The sequence below is a fragment of the Nansenia antarctica genome, assembly GCF_963989245.1.
Source record: "Nansenia antarctica genome assembly, chromosome: 7".
Lineage (NCBI taxonomy): Eukaryota > Metazoa > Chordata > Actinopteri > Argentiniformes > Microstomatidae > Nansenia > Nansenia antarctica.
In genome coordinates this window covers 36,332,457-36,351,627 of record NC_137677.1, presented here as the reverse complement: position 1 = coordinate 36,351,627, position 19,171 = coordinate 36,332,457, and the positions used below count along the sequence as shown (strand labels likewise).

General features: G+C 42.9%; 1 protein-coding gene across 1 annotated transcript in view; it reads right to left on the bottom strand.

The window, feature by feature from the left end:
- Positions 1–4,023: 4,023 nt before the first annotated feature.
- Positions 4,024–19,171, bottom strand: part of LOC308162561 (E3 ubiquitin-protein ligase MARCHF4-like) — a gene marked incomplete at its 3' end in the record, with an annotated part of 25,036 nt that continues 9,888 nt past the window's right edge. The window contains exons 2-4 of the mRNA XM_080536707.1: positions 15,493–15,648; positions 13,539–13,731; positions 4,024–4,463 (exon numbers count right to left, since the gene is read on the bottom strand). Of these exons, the coding sequence (XP_080392833.1) occupies positions 4,024–4,463; positions 13,539–13,731; positions 15,493–15,648 (789 nt within the window). The remainder of the gene's footprint in view (positions 4,464–13,538; positions 13,732–15,492; positions 15,649–19,171) is intronic.

The window sequence follows — 19,171 nt, the reverse complement described above, 5'->3', positions numbered from 1 at the left end:
AGGATCAAAAGTCCTCTAGTGTGTGGGCGAAATTGACAAGTCCCGAGTCCGATTGTGATGTGGAATGGAATGTAGCCAATCAAGAAGCGAGCTGACTGACGCGTCTTCTTCTTTTCGTTCTTCGGCACTTTATTTCCCCTGTCGCACATGGCTGCTTGGGGGACGAGACTAGTCTAGACTGTCGTAGGACAGAACTTTATGTATGTGGCAGGGCTGGACTGGGACAAAAATTAGGCCCTGGCATTTTTGGCCCAGACAGGCCCACCCCAATCGGTCGGACCACACCCACCAGCACAAAAATACTTGCCTTATATACTCGTCTTATATACTGTGCTGTACAGTCATATGACAAACTGTAGTATTCCCCCAAACCACTACAAAGACGACTACATACAGTAAGCAATGGTACCAGTGCAAGTAGACCAGTGTACTCAGTGATCAGATTCCAGAGCGAATTTACGAACGCAGCCTTGTTGTTCTAGATTTTTTTTCCCATTATCAACCTATCATTGCGCTTTAGAGTAAAACAAAGCACGCAACTGTCGCGTCTATCTTTTCATGGCAACTCTACATTGTGATTTACAAGGGATATTAACTAATATTAAGTAATATTATTACTTGGTTACATTTTGCAATTGATCCGCGGTACACATGCGTGCCGAACCGTGGGGGGCGATCCGTTACACCCCTACACAGCTACCTATATTTTCCTTACCGGGTCAACGGTTACAGGCTGACTCTGCCCCGCTTCTTCTGTATCCTCTCTATCCTCTGTATCTGTACCCTGCTCCCGCTCCTCCCTGCCAGCCTCCTCTTCAACCTGTTGCTGCTGTGGTAAACTTGAGGGTGCAGCAAACATGTCCCTAATGTTTACACATTTGGCAGCATCTGCCTCGAGTTTCTTCTTGTTTTTGTCCCTAAGTTTTTCCCAGCCTCCCTTCCGTTTTAGTGTGCTTTTGCGCTCCATCTCTCTCAGTATCTATCTAGTAACTATCCAGGCTAACTAAATTTATTTTGCCGGCCGGCTCGGCCCAAAACTACCGCGAAACTGAGACGGAGGTCTGGTGCTGCGTGCGTGCGTGACCCCTGACCCCCCCCCCCCCCTTCTCTCTGTTGATTGGGCCAGCCCAGTGTCTGTACCGAAAATTGACCAATGGGCCGCTGTCCCTGATTTATGGGCCGTTCAATGGCAGCTTTCGATTTATGGGCCGTTCGATGGTAGCTTTCGGCCGGGCCGGCTGAAAAAAACAAAAAATAAATTTAAAAAAAACAACTTTTTTTTGTTTTTGTTTTTTGCCGGTCGGCTCGGCCCAAAACTACCGCGGCCCACCGGGCAAATGCCCGGTATGCCAGATGGCCAGTCCAGCCCTGGTATGTGGTGTGCTGTATTGGGAATATCGGAGCACACCACACACAATACGCTAAAAACTGTTCAATCCATGATTTTTTATCTTCATGTGTGGGGTCTCTCTTAGATAAAAAAAATCTGTTAACATTTAGAAAATCTTTATGTGTGTACCAGGCTTAAGGTTGCTATAGGCGCTCCAGTCCTCAAGTTCTCTCTCTCCACCAGCACCATTATTCTTCTGTTGGCTTTTGTTTTGTTATTTTACACCGTACAACAACCTCCTCATCATGCTTTCCCTTCGGGTTTCCCTTCAGCAGGCAAAAACTACCAGAGAATTGTTTTGCAATAGCGGCCATTCTAAAGTTGACTTGTCAAGGGAAATGCACAACAATGTATTGGCTGAGGTCTAGTAGAGGTATTAATTAACTAATTAACTTGTGGAAAAAGAGCATAATATCACTCCTTTAAAGTAAAGTGATGGAATTGTAAACCACATTTATTTACCCTACATGTATCTTGATGTCAGCCAATCATGTACTGTATTCATCTCACCTCTTTCAAGGTTGTTGATTCAGCTGATGTTATTAATCAGGTTGTTGATTCAGGTGATGTTATTAATGAGGTTGTTGATTCAGGTGATGTTATTAATGAGGTTGTTGATTCAGGTGATGTTATTAATGAGGTTGTTGATTCAGGTGATGTTATTAATGAGGTTGTTGATTCAGGTGATGTTATTAATGAGGTTGTTGATTCAGGTGATGTTATTAATGAGGTTGTTGATTCAGGTGATGTTATTAATGAGGTTGTTGATTCAGGTGATGTTATTAATGAGGTTGTTGATTCAGGTGATGTTATTAATGAGGTTGTTGATTCAGGTGATGTTATTAATGAGGTTGTTGATTCAGGTGATGTTATTAATGAGGTTGTTGATTCAGGTGATGTTATTAATGAGGTTGTTGTTTCAGGTGATGTTATTAATGAGGTTGTTGATTCAGGTGATGTTATTAATGAGCTTGTTGATTCAGGTGATGTTATTAATTGGAATCAAGACCGCGTTGGACCGGACAACCGTTATTTACATAAAGGAGACAACACTAAATATACCAGGCCGTTACTGTGATATGTTCCTATTGTACGGTGCTCCTCGGGTATTCAACACTGTCTTTCCTAGCCTTTGATTTGATTAAATCAAAGATGCTGCAGAGACAGTGAGTGAAGAGATCGGCAGTGAATTAATTCCTGCTGAACTTTCAGCAACCTTCCCTTCCCCAGCGAGCTGTTTTTGTACAGTAGTTCCTTCCCACTGATATCAGCACTCCACAGCTTGAATAATTCAGCAGACAACCTACAGAGCTACCTGAATCTCTGCCGATACAACGAAAAATGACCTTTTATGCATCACCAGAGATATCATAACAATCAAATAATTGAAATGATATGTATACAACGCAATGCAGTGTTCCTGAGCGACCCTTTTATCACGGAGGGAGAGAGACTCCATCTGCTTTAATGAGTCCGTTTTCCTGGTTGAAACCAGATGCCTTTTACTGTCTTATGTAAGACCCTGTGGTATTAACTAGGGGAGATGAAGTATCTCCTAATACAACTCTTTGAAAACGTTTAAGTATAAAATACGATTCAATCCCCAATAATCTGAAGAATAAAGTAGAGATGACAACAGTCCTTTGACAGGTGCAGCTCTGACTCAGGTGATGAGACGTGGGACCTTGGGACGTGTTTGAATTGTGTGTATTGTGAAGAGGGTTTAAAAACCGGCAGAAAAGTGGACTAGACTGTGTCTAGACTCAGTGTAAAAAGCAAGACACTTGGGGAAACCTTATGCAATGGCTGCATTCATCCCTGTCTATCAGTCTTCCTATCATACGAATCTTCGAGGTCTGTTGTCCCTCATGTCAAATGGATTTTTCTTCACCGCCATAAAACGTGCGCTCTGAACAAGCATCAAAGAGCATCTCTGTTTTTGATTGTTAGAAGAAAAGAAAAAAAGAGGTTTGAGAGAAATGGCAGGCTTCTTCTTCTCATTCTCAGGGAGTAGCTCCTCTGTGTGTTTTCTGAACATCAAGCTGCCAGGCTGGTGTTTGTTAATAATAATAATAATAATAATAATAATAATAATAATAATAATAATAATATCTTAGATTTATATAGCGCCTATCTCAGACCCAAGGACGCTTGTTGTGTGTGTATGTTGTGTGTGTTTGTTCAGTCAGGATGTACACAGTAGTAGCAGGATGATGAGTGGAGGCACAGCACACTGGTGAGGACAGGTTCCCAAATTATCTAATTATCTCTGTTAATCTGAATATGGAAGACGGTTCATACTTCACACCGGCGCTGCTTTGATATAAAGTCGAATTTAGAAAGTTTATAGTTCATGTTATCGTCATGTCTGGTGAATAATTTTGATCAAAATCATAAGTCATCATTCTCACGATCAACCATCCCAATAACAGTATCAATTAAAAAATCGATTTCAAATCAAACTGTCTCTTTTGTTTTTATTATTCAATCCGTGATAGGACACCAAAGATGCATTTTTGAAACAAACAAGATGATTATACTTGTCCTGTTAGCGCCAGGCTTTTCAATTTCCCCTCATGTCAATATCAAATATCCCCCATATATCCACACATGATAAGGCCTCAAATGCATCCTCAGACCGTAGTAACTCTCATGACCAGCTCGCGGGTGCCGTTGCTGGGCTGGCTGCTGCGGGCCGGCTGCTCCGGCTGCCTCAGGTGGCTGAGGAGGTGGAGGATGTTGTATGTGGTACAGTGTTGGTCTGCCGCAGCGGCGGTGGTCCCGTGGGCTTGGGCCGAGGACGCCTGTGAGGCCTGCCCTGCGACCGGCGTGCTGGCCATCCCCACGCCCGCTGAGGAGGCGGCCGCAGCCATGAGGGAGGAGGTGGAGGTGGAGACTCCTATCCCAGCCTGAGGCCTCTGCGGAGGCTGAGAGAGTGTCCTGTTTGCCGCAGCGGTCTTCAGGTCCTCGCTGTCCATGCTCTTGACATAGTTCAGAACCTTCCACTGCTGGTTGACGGCCTGCCAGCGGTTAAAGATGCGGAACACCGAAGGGCCCTCGTGGACTATCAGAGCTGGGGGAGAAACACAAACACTTTATAGATATACACTTTATAGATATACACAAACACTTTATAGAAATATACAAACACATTATAGATATATACAAACACATTATAGATATATACAAACACTTTATAGATATACACTTTATAGATATACACAAACACTTTATAGATATATTCAAACACTTTATAGATATACACTTTATAGATATACACAAACACTTTATAGATATATTCAAACACTTTATAGATATACACTTTATAGATATACACAAACACTTTATAGATATATACAAACACTTTATAGATATACACAAACACGTTATAGATATATACAAACACTTTATAGATATACACAAACACTTTATAGATATACACAAACACTTTATAGATACACTTTATAGAAATACACTTTATAGATATATTCAAACACTTTATAGATATACACTTTATATATATACACAAACACTTTATAGATATATTCAAACACTTTATAGATATACACTTTATAGATATACACAAACACTTTATAGATATATACAAACACTTTATAGATATACACAAACACTTTATAGATATACACAAACACTTTATAGATATACACTTTATAGATATACACAAACACTTTATAGATATCTACAAACACTTTATAGATATACACAAACACTTTATAGATATACACAAACACTTTATAGATATATACAAACACTTTATAGATATACACAAACACGTTATAGATATATAGTATACAAACACTTTATAGATATACACAAACACTTTATAGATATATTCAAACACTATAGATATACACTTTATAGATATACACAAACACTTTATAGATATATTCAAACACTTTATAGATATACACTTTATAGATATACACAAACACTTTATAGATATATACAAACACTTTATAGGTATACACAAACACTTTATAGATATACACAAACACTTTATAGATATATACAAACACTTTATAGATATACACAAACACGTTATAGATATATACATACACTTTATAGATATACACGAACACTTTATAGATATACACAAACACTTTATAGATATACACAAACACTTTATAGATACACTTTATAGATATACACAAACACTTTATAGATGTACACACATTTTTAAAAATGTAACTCGTATTTTAGCTGGGAGTCCCATTGAGACCTCGGTCTCTGTTACAAGGGAGCCCTGCATACGTACACACACACACACACACACACACACATGCGCGCGCACGCCCTGCATACACACAGATTACATCAATACATAAGACACATACAGAATTACAACATAATAAAACACAATCAAGAAAAACAAACACTAAACTTTAAACGGCCACAGCTGAGCAACCTATTGAATTGTTCTCTGCAGATTGTTCCAGCAGTGAGTTTATACAGTAAAGCTTTATGCACAATAAGGGAGTAATGAAGAGATTTTCAGGACTTTAAGTCCAGCCAACTTTTTGATAAAGTATTCAGTGATGAGTATTAAAACTGTGATAGAGAGAAGGGTTGATTGCTCAGCCAGGGAAAGGCAACATATCTTCCTATAAAAGAAGTGTAGGATAATTCCGTAGGTACTTGGTTGAAATAGATCACGAGCAAAGCTTCTGAGTTACAGACTATTTATTTAAGCAAAGTTACATACAGGTTACAGCATTCCTCTCTGATGTAATAGAGAGGTCTGGGGTCAGTCTGGTCGATGGTCAGCAGGAGAAAAGAGAAAGGGCTGTCTTAGCTCACACATTTATACTCCCAGTGATATGGTAATACAAGGCTATATGACAAGGCACCTATACAGTCCTATCACCTTACTCAGGACAGGTTAGGGTATGAAAAGAGGGATGGGCTACAGACAGTATCACTCAGGTCAAAAGGGCACAAGTCACAGGAAGGGAGGCCATCTTTGGTAAATAAAATGGTAAATGGACTGCACTTACATAGCGCCTTTATCCAAAGCGCTTTACAACGGCCTCTCATTCACCCATTCACACACACATTCACACACCAATGAAGGCCAAGCTACCATGCGGCGCCAGCCCGCTCACTGGGAGCAATTTGGGGTTCAGTGTCTTGCCCAAGGACACTTCGACATGTGGCCAGCCGGGGCTCGAACCTCCGATCTGCCGACCATGCGATCATTAGACGGCGGCTCTACCTCCAGCACCACGGCCGCCTCTTTGACCATGTGTTCTCTAAGGATAAAGGAATGCTGATTCAGAAAAAACCCTTGTTCGGAATCTTGGAGACAATGACAAAGACAGAACCTTTACAGAACTAGAACTATACAGGTCCACAGGTGTGTGCAATAAGACAGATATCTACAGGTTATATACACAGGTCACCCATTCACACACACATTCACACACCAATGGCGGCAAGCTGCCATGCAAGGCGCTAGCCCGCTCACTGGGAGCAATTTAGTGCAGCAGATTAATGAAATAATCGTTCGCTTGGTGATACAAGCACCAAATTTGGCACACAAGTGCTTTGGGACCTACTCTCTCAGAAAAGTACGGTTTCCACTTGATAAAACAAAATGGCCACCAATTTTCAAGATGGCCGCCATTCGAAATGGATTCAAACAGCGTTTTTGACTGAATAATCCTATTTTGATGGCCTATACATTGAAATATATGTTTTTGAGTGTGAGAAATCCAATTCTGCATTTAGAATATCAAAATTATTGAATATTATGGTGATAAAATGGGAATTAAACTAAAAACACTCTCTTGGTGTTGTTTCCGATACGCAAAATACGCATATTGCATTTAAGCAGTGCTACAAATTTATTTTATTTTATCATTTAAAAAAGGACACAAAATAACCAGAATGATTGAGCAATTTCCTAAAAGATGCATTAAAGACATTAGTTTCACTTTTGGCTATTGGACCTGTAAGCTACTTGTAGGGAAGTCCACGTAGAGGCTGTCTTTGTCTCCCCCCCAATTTTTAGTTGTTGTATTTTGTATTATTATTATTATTATTATTATATTATTTTTTTCATTTATACTGTAGTAAGCGGAAACACAGAAAACATGTCCAAGTATAGGCTGCATTGTACAATTCTGAGCAAAACATGGCTGGCAATCATGGCTGTTTCTTCTTTTAGTCCTCACATTCACAGTGACACAACTGGGTACACTTCAGGCCCAATCGATAACATTTGCATCGTCCTCTGCATTCAGTCTTGCAGCCGCATTTCGTCAACTGCTCACACGTCTGAACAATCAGTGGAAGGGTTGTCCAGACCACTTGCCAGACCTCACCATCTTTTTTCCAGCCCCAGTTGGCAGGGCTTTCAATTTGCATTTTGCACACTGTTGCCTGGCCCCATATGCAGGCAGCTTGGAAGGCAGACCGTTTCACATGCTGAACGAGGGATGCGCTTGTCGGTGGAATGGCATCATAAGACCTTTGCTTCCGCGCAAATAATTCTAGTCTTGCCTCATCAACCTTGCCTGTAGTGCTCTGCTTGTCATACATGGTGATGACAAACTTCTCAAGGATGATGAGGTCTGCATCTTCTATGATAGGTGGGTACTGACTGAGCTTTTTGAAGACAGGGCTCACTTCAGGGCAAACCTCCCATGCTTGCCATGCCGTTTTTTTGCCTTTGCCACGAAAAGCTGACACAACATCACAGCCAGTGAAGGCGTGAAAGAACAGCATGCCACTGGATTTCTCTGGGCCAAGAGAAAGCACCATGTCATGGATAGGCAACCACTTAATGGACTGACCTTGGCCAAATTCTACCCAAAGCCTTACTAAGCCTGCATCCTGAAGAGTCGCAAAAACATTGACTGCAACAACAAGAATATCTGTGTCGCATGCCTTGATCAACACAGACTTCATCTGTTGCTTGGCTGCATGAACAGTATGTATGAAGATTCTGGAGTCAGCTTCCTCATGGTTACATGGACTTAAGCCTTCAAGGCTGATGGGCTTGTTTGATAGAGCCTGCTCCCCTTTGGTCACAACTATGACATTGTTGGGACACAGGGTCACTATCTTGTCGGATAGGAACATGAAGAGCTCAGTCTTGTTGTTGCTGTCTTGCAGGAAGCTTTTCCAGTTGGGTGGCAGTTTGTTTTTGTCTGTCACTCTTCGTCGACCTCCCATACCTCTGTTTGACCTAGTTTCAGCCTTCAGGCTTGAAGTCCAGTAGACATCAAAAATGATATCTGTTCGCTCATACTTTGATTAGTAGGTCTGGATTTTTGGAACTACATCCTGGACAGCATATTCCTCAAAGGTCTTTGATGTCGTAGGAGACAATGAATGCACAAGAGAGGAACCATCAATGATAATGGCATCACATTCTGGTTGTTTGTCAGGAGGAGAAATGGTAGCTTCCAGAATTTTTGAAAGGTGAGACTTCTGGCCAGAGTGGAGTTTCCCTGTGTCACTCAGTGCAGCAGGGAAAGGTTGATTCTCATGCTTAAAGAACTCAAGCAGGTCACACTCTCGTGATTGGCACGATATAAAAAGCTGCGAGAACAGACGACAGTCATCTTTGAGTACCTGCTTCTTCATGTCACTGGAAGCTGCAGCTGCCTCTTGGCGAAAGAAGTCGGCTTTGTTCTTTTTAATGGGCTTATAGAAGGAACCCTCATCCCCCAGACCATTGAAAAAGTCTCTGAAGGCAGCTTGACCTTTCTCAAAGTGAGTTCTTACAAGCTCAGCAGCACTGGGATGTGCGATGGTTTTTGTGTCCAATGTGAGCAGATCTTTGGACTCTTCCTGGAAAGGATTGCCCAGATCCTTCATCACATCAAACAACTTTTGGACCTTGTCAGTGAAGGACTTCTGAGACTGACTGGTCTGCTCATGATGCCTGACATCTTTGTTTGCTTCTTTGACTTGAGATGCCAACTCATACTGGTTGACTAACTGGCTAACTTCTGGTCCAGACACCATCCACCGCCTCAATGCAGATGGATCCTCTGTAAGGCCAATGGCACCACCATCACCTTTAACAACTGCATTGGCCTGCTCGTGAGCTTGGTCAATGGGTAAGCCTGAGAACTCCCTGTGAGTCTTGTGGACCACAAACTTTCCAAGCTGAAATTCATGGAAAACCTGAGGATGAGTTTGCTCCAAAGACGCCAATTGACACAATTGAGTTCCAGTAAGGATACATTCATTTTGATGTTTGGACCATTAACCCATTTCTGTTCATTCAAGTTCTACTCCAAAAAACGTTATTTTGCATCTGATGAGGCGGCCATCTTGAAAAGTGGCAGCCATCTTGGATTTTCAGCTGGAAACCGTACTTTTCTTAGAAAGTACATCCTGGACATCATTTGTGCCAAATTTGGTGCTTGTATCACCAAGTGAACGATTCTTATGAAATATTGATTTAATCTGCTGCACTAATTTGGGGTTCAGTGTCTTGCCCAAGGACACTTCGACATGTGGCCAGCCGGGGCTCGAACCGCCGATCTGCCAACCTTGTAATCATTAGACGGTGTGTGTTAAAATATACCACAGAAACCCACCATAAATATTTTTTTACAAGCTCCTCTGTATGTTTTCTGGACGTCAAGTCTTTGTCAAACCAAATTCCCAGGTCAAGTATTTAAAAACTAGTCAAATCATAAAAAAACAGTGTCTGAGGATAGAACCTCTAATCCTAAAAATAAACGCTATCCGCCCTCAACAGCCGTATCTTGATTCCGTTATAATGATTACCGATATGGTAATAACCTTTGATGCAGTAAGACATGCCAATTTGTGTGTTTCCCCCGATGAATTATTCGTTCCGTGAGTTTTCAATAATGTCTCATCACGGCACAAAAATTGCTTATTGATTCGTCCTCGCTGAACTCAGAATGCTGGAAAAATTAAATCAATTTTGAAACAAGGTTCTGGGGCGGGAGCCCGGGACAGTGTTTGCTGTTTCAGTCAAGCTTGGTTCTTTGCGATGGGAAACGGTGAGTTGTGTATAACAATATCTTACCGGACACTTTTACGTCTTCTTATCTTTATATGCCCACAGTAGTGCTCAGAGCATTAACATTATTTACGCGTCTGTCCATAGTGTTACTGATTTGTGTCTCGTTGATGAGATGACAAAGACATAATTGGGAATAAACTGTGAGGCAGCCAAGGTGAGGATGGTCGTCTGGACTATCACTAGGCTACAGCTTGTGACGGACAGTTGGTAATTCCCGGTGTCTCTGCGTTTAGTTCTAATGATAAGAAGTCCTGCCTCTTTCCCTGAGCTCTCACTTTGGTTCCCTCTGTGTCCTTGTCTGCTGATAAGAGGAAGTCAGCTATTTTCTCCTTAATGTCTGCCCGGTGACAAGGTAATCTCTGTAAAGTGCAGAGTTATTGACTCCACACAGTCAAGTCCCTGTTCCCAACCAAAGACAATCAATCTCCTCCACCTTTCCTCCTGATGCTAGCTGCTTGGCTCTAGCTGACTGGCTGTCACACAGACCCACGGACACACGCGCGCACACGCGCGCACACACACACACACACACACACACTCACACACACACACACACACACACACACACACACACACACACACACAGAGATAGACACACACTCACAAAGTCAGACACACACAGTCACACAGACACACAGACAGACAGACACACAGACACTCAATCCCACAGTCACACACACAGCCACACAGACACACAGACGTCTAACACACAGTTACACGGCTTCGATACGTCTAACACACAGGTTCTAGCTCAAACATGGACTCTGTTGCAGCTCCTCTCCTCTCAGACACAATGCCAGACTGTAACACTGCAGCGGAGTCATTCTCTGCAGAATGGTGGGAGTCATTAAATTCAGAGTTAGGCTTGGCGTTCTGAGTTCTGTCATTGGATATCGTTATAAGTGTGGGAAGATGTCCAGCCTTGAAACAGCAGAGTAGCTGAGAAACAGCAGAGTACAGCAGAACAAAGAATAAAATGTACCAAAAAAAAACTAATTCTCTCTCTCTCTCCCTATATATATATATATACAGTTCTCTCTCAATCAATTTATATTCACGAGGCACTCTGTAAACCCAACCAGGGCTGCAATATTCTAAGGGAGAAACAATACGCACTATCAAATTATAATTCAGTTAGTTACTGCCATTCACTTCTGCCGTCTTTGACATTATGAGGCGGGAAATTGGGAGTCTGACTCAGAGCAGTGTCTACCGGCAGATTTCAGTTGCTTCAAGTATGCAAGGCAAGGCACGGCAAGGCAAGTTTATTTGTATAGCACATTTCATACAACAGGGGCAATTCAAAGTGCTTTACATGCATTATTAAAAAATACAGCAAGAGCAGCATAGTAAGAAAATAAAAATTACAATGAATAAAAGCCAAAATAAAAAGTAAATAGATAAAACATTTAATAAATCAATAGTAATAAAAAAGACATTGATAGTGTTTGTGTTTAATCATAACTGCTGCAAAACAAGGTTTTTAGCTTAGATTTAAATATTTTAAAGGTTTGGGCCTGCAACAAGTGTTCTATGAGAGACTGCAAATTATTGCAGAAACTTTTGAATTGATTGATTGTGCATACTTTTTATAACTGTAAAGTAAAAGGTGTATAATAACTTTACATCATGGCATGAGGATGATCTCCATGAACTTGTTTTGGATTTTATACATGCTATTATTGTGGTGATTATAATAATTGATATGATCATTTTTTGATGTTGCTTTTCTATTCTATCTATGTTCTATTGGATACATTGTTTTGTTTTGGGCCTGAATACTGACTCTCAGGGGAACTACTAGTACTGCATATTCCACTGAAAAACATAATTTCTGGATGCGGGTCAGTGAACTGGCTAGCTAACAGGGTCAGTGAACTGGCTAGCTAACAGGGTCAGTGAACTGGCTAGCTTTTCTTATTCATAAATTCACTAGGCTCTTTTCACAGGCAGTGCTCCTCAGACACAACGCCTGACACATTCACCCGATGTGATTTGATATTCCTGGAAACCCTGAGGACGGAATTCTATCAAGAAACTTTCTCCATCACCCTGGGCTGTCGTTGTTGATGTTGTTGTTGTTGTTGTTTATGGATAGATAGTTAGTGAAATGGCAAACAGGAATAAATCACCAACTGCCAAAGAATTCCAGAACACTTACCACCTACAGCATCATGTGCTTCATGGTATTTACCCAGCAGCAACACTTCATAATTCATGCATTTCTGGTGAATACAATCACCCGTGGCTCTCTAGAATGATGACAATTTGGGCGACTTTATTCACCCAACCGGGACTAAATGTTTTATACTTAAAAGCAGGTGTGCTGTCAGTAGGTTTTAAACACCAAGAGTCTACCCACTTCTGACTGCTCAGTAATTGAAGTAGCCGTGTTTGACAGACATTGGAGTGTGCAGTGTGCAGAGGGCTCCGAGCCCCTTAGTCTGTCGTGGAGAGACTACAAATTCATTAGTGTCTCTACCACTTTACTTTATACTGCACAGATGAACGTACTATGAAGGTTACCAGTCCATTGAAAATACCCTCAACCCCAAAACTGAGACATTATTAGACTGATTTTACACAGCGGCTTGACTAACTCAAAGGAATTCAATGCACGCTTTATTTAACAATGCTAGGGCACAATGTAGATAGGGTATGTTTTTATTCTGTCAATGTCAATTGGATTTTCAGCCCAGAGTCCTCCAAGGCATTTCAATGTTTTGAGAAGATGTAAATAGAAATCTGACCCGAAAGACAATCATAGATATCAGCCAGCCTGAATCCAATCCCATGTATAGTACATTTATATTTAAATCACCAACTGCCAAGACATTCCCGGAACACCACCTAGGGTGCCAAGTGTTCTATGTGGTGTTTACCTAGCAACAACACTCTGATTGGCTACAAAATGAAGCATCAACATTTATGCATTTTTGGTGAATAAAGTCACCCGTGGTGGTGCTCTAAAATGTCGACCATTTTGGGTGACTTCATTCACTTCATTTTACTAAATGAGTTAACCTTTATGTATCCAGTAAGTTAGTTAGTCTCATTGAGATTAAAAAATAAAATAAACAAATATTCTCTTTCTCAAGAGAGACGTAATCTCACCGATGCAGACGACATCCATGAAGCCGTACATGCCGTAGCAGATCTGGAACAGCAGGTCCTGGCGCTGCCATCGGGCCGAGGGGCTGAAGGAAGACCACACCAGCCAGGAGATGCTGGCCATCAGGAACAGGGAGCCCAAGATGGCCGCTGCGATCTGGACCTTCTCTATCACTGTCAGCGAGATGGCCTGCCACTGGAGGAGAGACACACACACATCCCGATGTTGTCATCCAACCATATAGTGTTCAGTTCGGTGAACATTATATGTTCATTAGGGGTCAAATATTATGTGTGTACATTTTATTAGGATAAAGCCCCTTGAGATGTGCCATCTCGTTTTCGAGGGGGTCCTAAACACAACACTACATAATACATAGTAATGTACATGTACAATACACATTACATAATAACAGCAAAACAATAAGAGACACAACCATGACAAAACACAGACAGACAAGAGACAGACAACAGCACACGTTGCCAATTGAAACATTGAAAACATCACAACCATAACAAGGCCAAAATGGATAACCAAAGGGAAGGCGGATCTACGTACCACAATATACGTACTACACTTTACAATAAAGTTAATACAGCTGAATATAATAATAAGTGCAAATGGTGACAACTTCAAAGGAATCATAGAGCTTCAAGGGCCACTGAAGTGAAAACCATCATTTCCAGTGTTTTGTTTTGAATTGTCTGGCTTCACCAGATCAGAATAGCATGAATATGGTTTCTGTCTTTTCTAGTAGTCTTTATTTAAGAGGTTCTGTGTCCGTTACCATGACCTGTTCATGTTATACTCCAAAATACTCCAATGGGTAGTCACAAAAAATCATTTTAACATCCCTCTCATTTTAGCCAGCACTAGCAGGACACACATTGGCAGTTCAGCTCAGCAGGTAGATGACAGCCGGTCTAGATTAAATTGGCCATTTAGAAAGTAAAATGCGGCATGTTCAGAATACAAAGCTGAAGTTTTCTGAAGTTGTTTGAGCTAAAACAGTGTTGTACTAGTGCAAGCTACAAAAATGATAGGTTTGATAACGTATCTTAGTGAAGGTGCTAACCATGTTTCACAAAGCTAGAGCTTCAAAGTAACTCACGATAAATGTAATAGCATTCAAACAGAAAACAGAAATGCTGCATTAATCCACATAAGAGACAGTGTAGGCTGCTAGCCAAACGTTGGCTCACAAGAGCAAACTGTCCATCAAAAAAGCTAACTGTCAATCAAATATTTACAACAGTCAATCAAATATTTACAACAGTCACGCCCACGTCAATCCTGTAAACCTTGAGTGGCTTGAGTAATTGTTATGTGCAAAAAAGCTACTTCATGCTTCCTTTTGAGCATTTTAGATTATTTAAACATTTAAAGTATGTAATATAACATTTACTTAAAAAATGATTTGATATGGAAATCAAAGTCACTTAAGTGGGCCACATTAAAATAACACTACACTGCATGCTGGGAAAATCAAATATGTGTGCGCTACACACATGCATAACATATGTATGTAACAATGAAGGCATCCCTGACTATAGCAGAATGATGTACAGTATGTATCAGCTGGCATATATTATGTCATGGACTTACATTACCGGATCCCAAAGAGAAAAGTGTATATATATATGTTATGATACATGTAGGAATACAGTACATGTGGGAAAACTAGGGTTAGGGTTAAGTGTTAGGGTTAGGGTTAGGGTTAGACATGCCAGCATGCACCAAGTCACCCTAGCACCTAACCCTAACCCTAGTTTACCGTATTCCCACATGTACCGTAACATATATATACACGCCATTTAGCTGACGCTTTTATCCAAAGCTTACAACTTACATTGTGTGCATACATTTTTCAGTATATATGGTCCCGGCGGGACTCAAACCCACAACACCCACAACACCATGCTCTACCAACTGAGCCACAGAGGACCACAAGCTCACCTGCAGTGGGTTCTTGGTGCTGATGGCGATCACCTGGTACTTGTAGTAGCACAGCTCACACGCCCAGGAGCCTCTCTCGCTGATCCACTTGATGAGGCAGGGCTGGTGGGTGCAGCGGACCGACCCACAGCAGCGGCATGGGCTCAGTAGCTCCCCCTGGAGGAATGGAACAGAATATATATTTTGGACTGGTGACTTTTTTTTCACGTCACCCTATCATTAGGCCGGTACTGTGTGTTGGACAGGACCTCTGGTTTCCTGGTTTAGAGCCTGTACTGTGTGTTGGACAGGACCTCTGGTTTCCTGGTTTAGAGCCTGTACTGCGTGTTGGACAGGACCAGGGGTTTCCTGGTTTAGAGCCTGCCCTGTGTGTTGGACAGGACCAGGGGTTTCCTGGTTTAGAACCTGCCCTGTGTGTTGGACAGGACCTCTGGTTTCCTGGTTTAGAGCCTGTACTGTGTGTTGGACAGGGCCAGGGGTTTCCTGGTTTAGAGCCTGCCCTGTGTGTTGGACAGGACCAGGGGTTTCCTGGTTTAGAACCTGCCCTGTGTGTTGGACAGGACCTCTGGTTTCCTGGTTTAGAGCCTGTACTGTGTGTTGGACAGGGCCAGGGGTTTCCTGGTTTAGAGCCTGCCCTGCCATCCAATGCTGTCTGCATGCAACAAACCTTCCTTCTATTGAAGACCATGACACTCCCTTCATTCAGCCATCACCAGGGCGGCAGGTAGCCTAGAGGTCAGAGAGGACGGCTAGCAATTGGAAGGTCGCTGGTGCGATCCCTGCCTCAGGAGGGAGCTTCATGTGAGCTGGTCTAATGGTGCCTACCACTGCCGTTGTGCCCTTGAGCAAGGCACATAACCCCTAATTGCTACCGGGACGCTGACCATGGCTGACCCTGTGCCTAGAGCAAAACAATCATGTTGTTGTACTCTGTGTAATGACAAAGGTTGAATGTAATCTAATATCTGTTACAACTATTTTGCAGTAATTCTTGATTTCCCAGAGGATTTGTCTGGGATCAGAGCCAAGCAAATAATTAAATGTACAGGACAACAGATTAGCTGGTGTAACACTGCGCCTTTCATAACAGGGTTTATTTACATTTTGTTAGAGATTTTGTTTAATTCGTTTGAACTACCTTAATATATTTCAGATCAGATCAGATCAGAATCGCTTTTATTACATTCCAATGTACACAAGAGTAAAACATTTTTGGCTTTGGTTCCTCAACATTGGCATTGCAGCATCAAGGTACAAAATCACAATAATAAAGTAGAGCAAAATAAGTAATAATAAAGTAATAAATAATAAAGTGAAGGTAGTAGCCAGTCGTACTACAGTGGATTCAAAAGTGTAAAATGCTGTGCAAAGTACAATAAGATGAAATACAATAATACAGTACCAGTAGTCAGTACTCAAGTTGGAAAAGAAAATCAGGGGGGATGGTGGATTTTATCATATGTGGAAAATGTTTGCATCCCCACAGCGTCAGTGACTTCAGTGTCAAAATAAATTTTGAAATAGCAGTAATACCACGTTCATTGATAAAATTACATAACGGATGGAAAGGGGGGGGGGGGGCAATTTTAGAAGGGGGGATGATTTTAACCGTTTTTATTTCAGGGGGGATGCCATCCCCCCTCATCCCCCTTCAACTTGAGTGCTGCCAGTAGTCAAGTCAGTGACACACAAAGTGTTTTCTATGTGTGTTTGGATGCAGACTCAGTGATATTAGTGACATCCAGTCCAAGATGGCGTCGCGCTCAGTCGCGAGGCTCGGAGTGGCTTCTACGCTGGTGTTTCTTAGTGTTTTTAAGTACATTTGTATGTACACTTTTATTTTAGTACTTATAGGGAACAGTTGTGTAAATAGTACCTACAGCAGGCTCGACTTATTAGAAGTCGGCACGCAAAACGACAAGCCAGTTACAGCGGAGTTCCTGAAGCAAAACAGGATATATCACGAGATCGCCCGTGTACCGGGAGAATCCTGGTACTCAGTCCCCTCCCTGAGGCGAAAACGCCGGCGGCGAGACCGTAAGCAACGACGGGGCCGCCGGGGAGGCCTGTTAGCTAGGCTAAGACGGAGCCCTGACAAACCTGCTTTGCCGAGTATTTTCCTTTCCAACGTCAGGTCCCTGACGAACAAGATGGATGAACTGAGACTACAAGTTGCTAAAAATAACATCGTGGGAGATAGCTGTGTGATTATTCTGACCGAAACCTGGCTAAATGACACCATCGTGGACTCCGCAGTTAGCTTGGAGGGTCGGACACTACACCGGGCGGACCGCACGCAACTCAGCGGCAAGTCAAGAGGGGGTGGGATCATAATATCGACGAAGGATAGCTGGTGCTTAAACACGAAAACGGTAAGTAGCCACTGCTCCCCAGACCTGGAATACTTGACTGTTAAATGCCGACCCACATACCTCCCGAGGGAGTTTAACGCGGTGTTCATAACATGTGTGTACATAGCGCCTAGCGCGGACGGTAGCCTAGCATTGGCGCGGCTATATGACGTCATCAGTGGTCAACAAAGCACTGATCCACAGGCTATTCACATCATAGCAGGAGATTTCAATCATGTCGACCTGAAGGCAGTACTACCCAAGTTCTATCAGCATGTGAAATGTGCAACAGGAGGAGAAAAAACACTGGACAAGGTATACACCAACATCAAAAGTGCTCCCATCACCACTAAGACTGTCAGAACCTGGCCAGAAGGGTCCGCTCCACTGCAGATCTGCCTAAATGACACCCTATGGCAGGAATATGAGCATGAGGACCTGGAACAGTACACGTCGTCGGTTCTGAACCACATAGTGAACTGCACCAACTCAGTCACCGTGGACAAACGGGTCCGGGTCTACCCCAACACGAAGCCATGGATGACTGGGAAGGTCCAAAAACTGATCAACGAGAGGGACAACACCTTCTTCGGAGGGAAGAGCACACCGCTGTACAGCTCCACCAGGGCCAACCTAAAGCGCGGCATCAAAGCGGCCAAGGCAGACCACAGAGAGAAGATTGAGGAATGCCTCCTGAGCAACGACTCCAGGCGGATGTGGCAGGGGGTTCAGCAGATTTCAAACTTCAGAGCCAACAGGCTCACAGCCGCAGAGGACGACCCCCTGCTGGTGGGAAAGCTGAACACCTTCTACGCCCGGTTCGACGAGGGGCGAACGGAGGTAACCGCAACACAAACACCACTCTCTCCAGCTCTCAGCAGCCTCACCCTCACAGAGCATGAAGTGAGACGCGTACTGAAGGCGGTGGACCCCAGGAAAGCCTCGGGGCCGGATGGCGTCCTGGGACGGGTGCTGAGAGACTGCGCCGACCAGCTGGCCGGGGTTTTCACCAACATCTTTAACCAGTCCCTGTCCCAGGCCACCGTCCCACCCTGCCTGAAAACCTCAACTATCATCCCAGTCCCGAAGAAAAGCACGGTGAGCTGCCTAAACGACTACCGCCCGGTGGCACTCACACCAATCATCATGAAGTGCTTCGAGAAACTAGTCCGGGCCCACATACTCACACGCCTCCCGCCCAACCTGGATCCATACCAGTTCGCCTACAGAGCCCACAGGTCCACAGAGGACGCCATCGCGACGACTCTCCACGCCACTCTATCCCACCTGGAGAGGGGAAACAGCTACGCGAGACTGCTCTTCGTGGA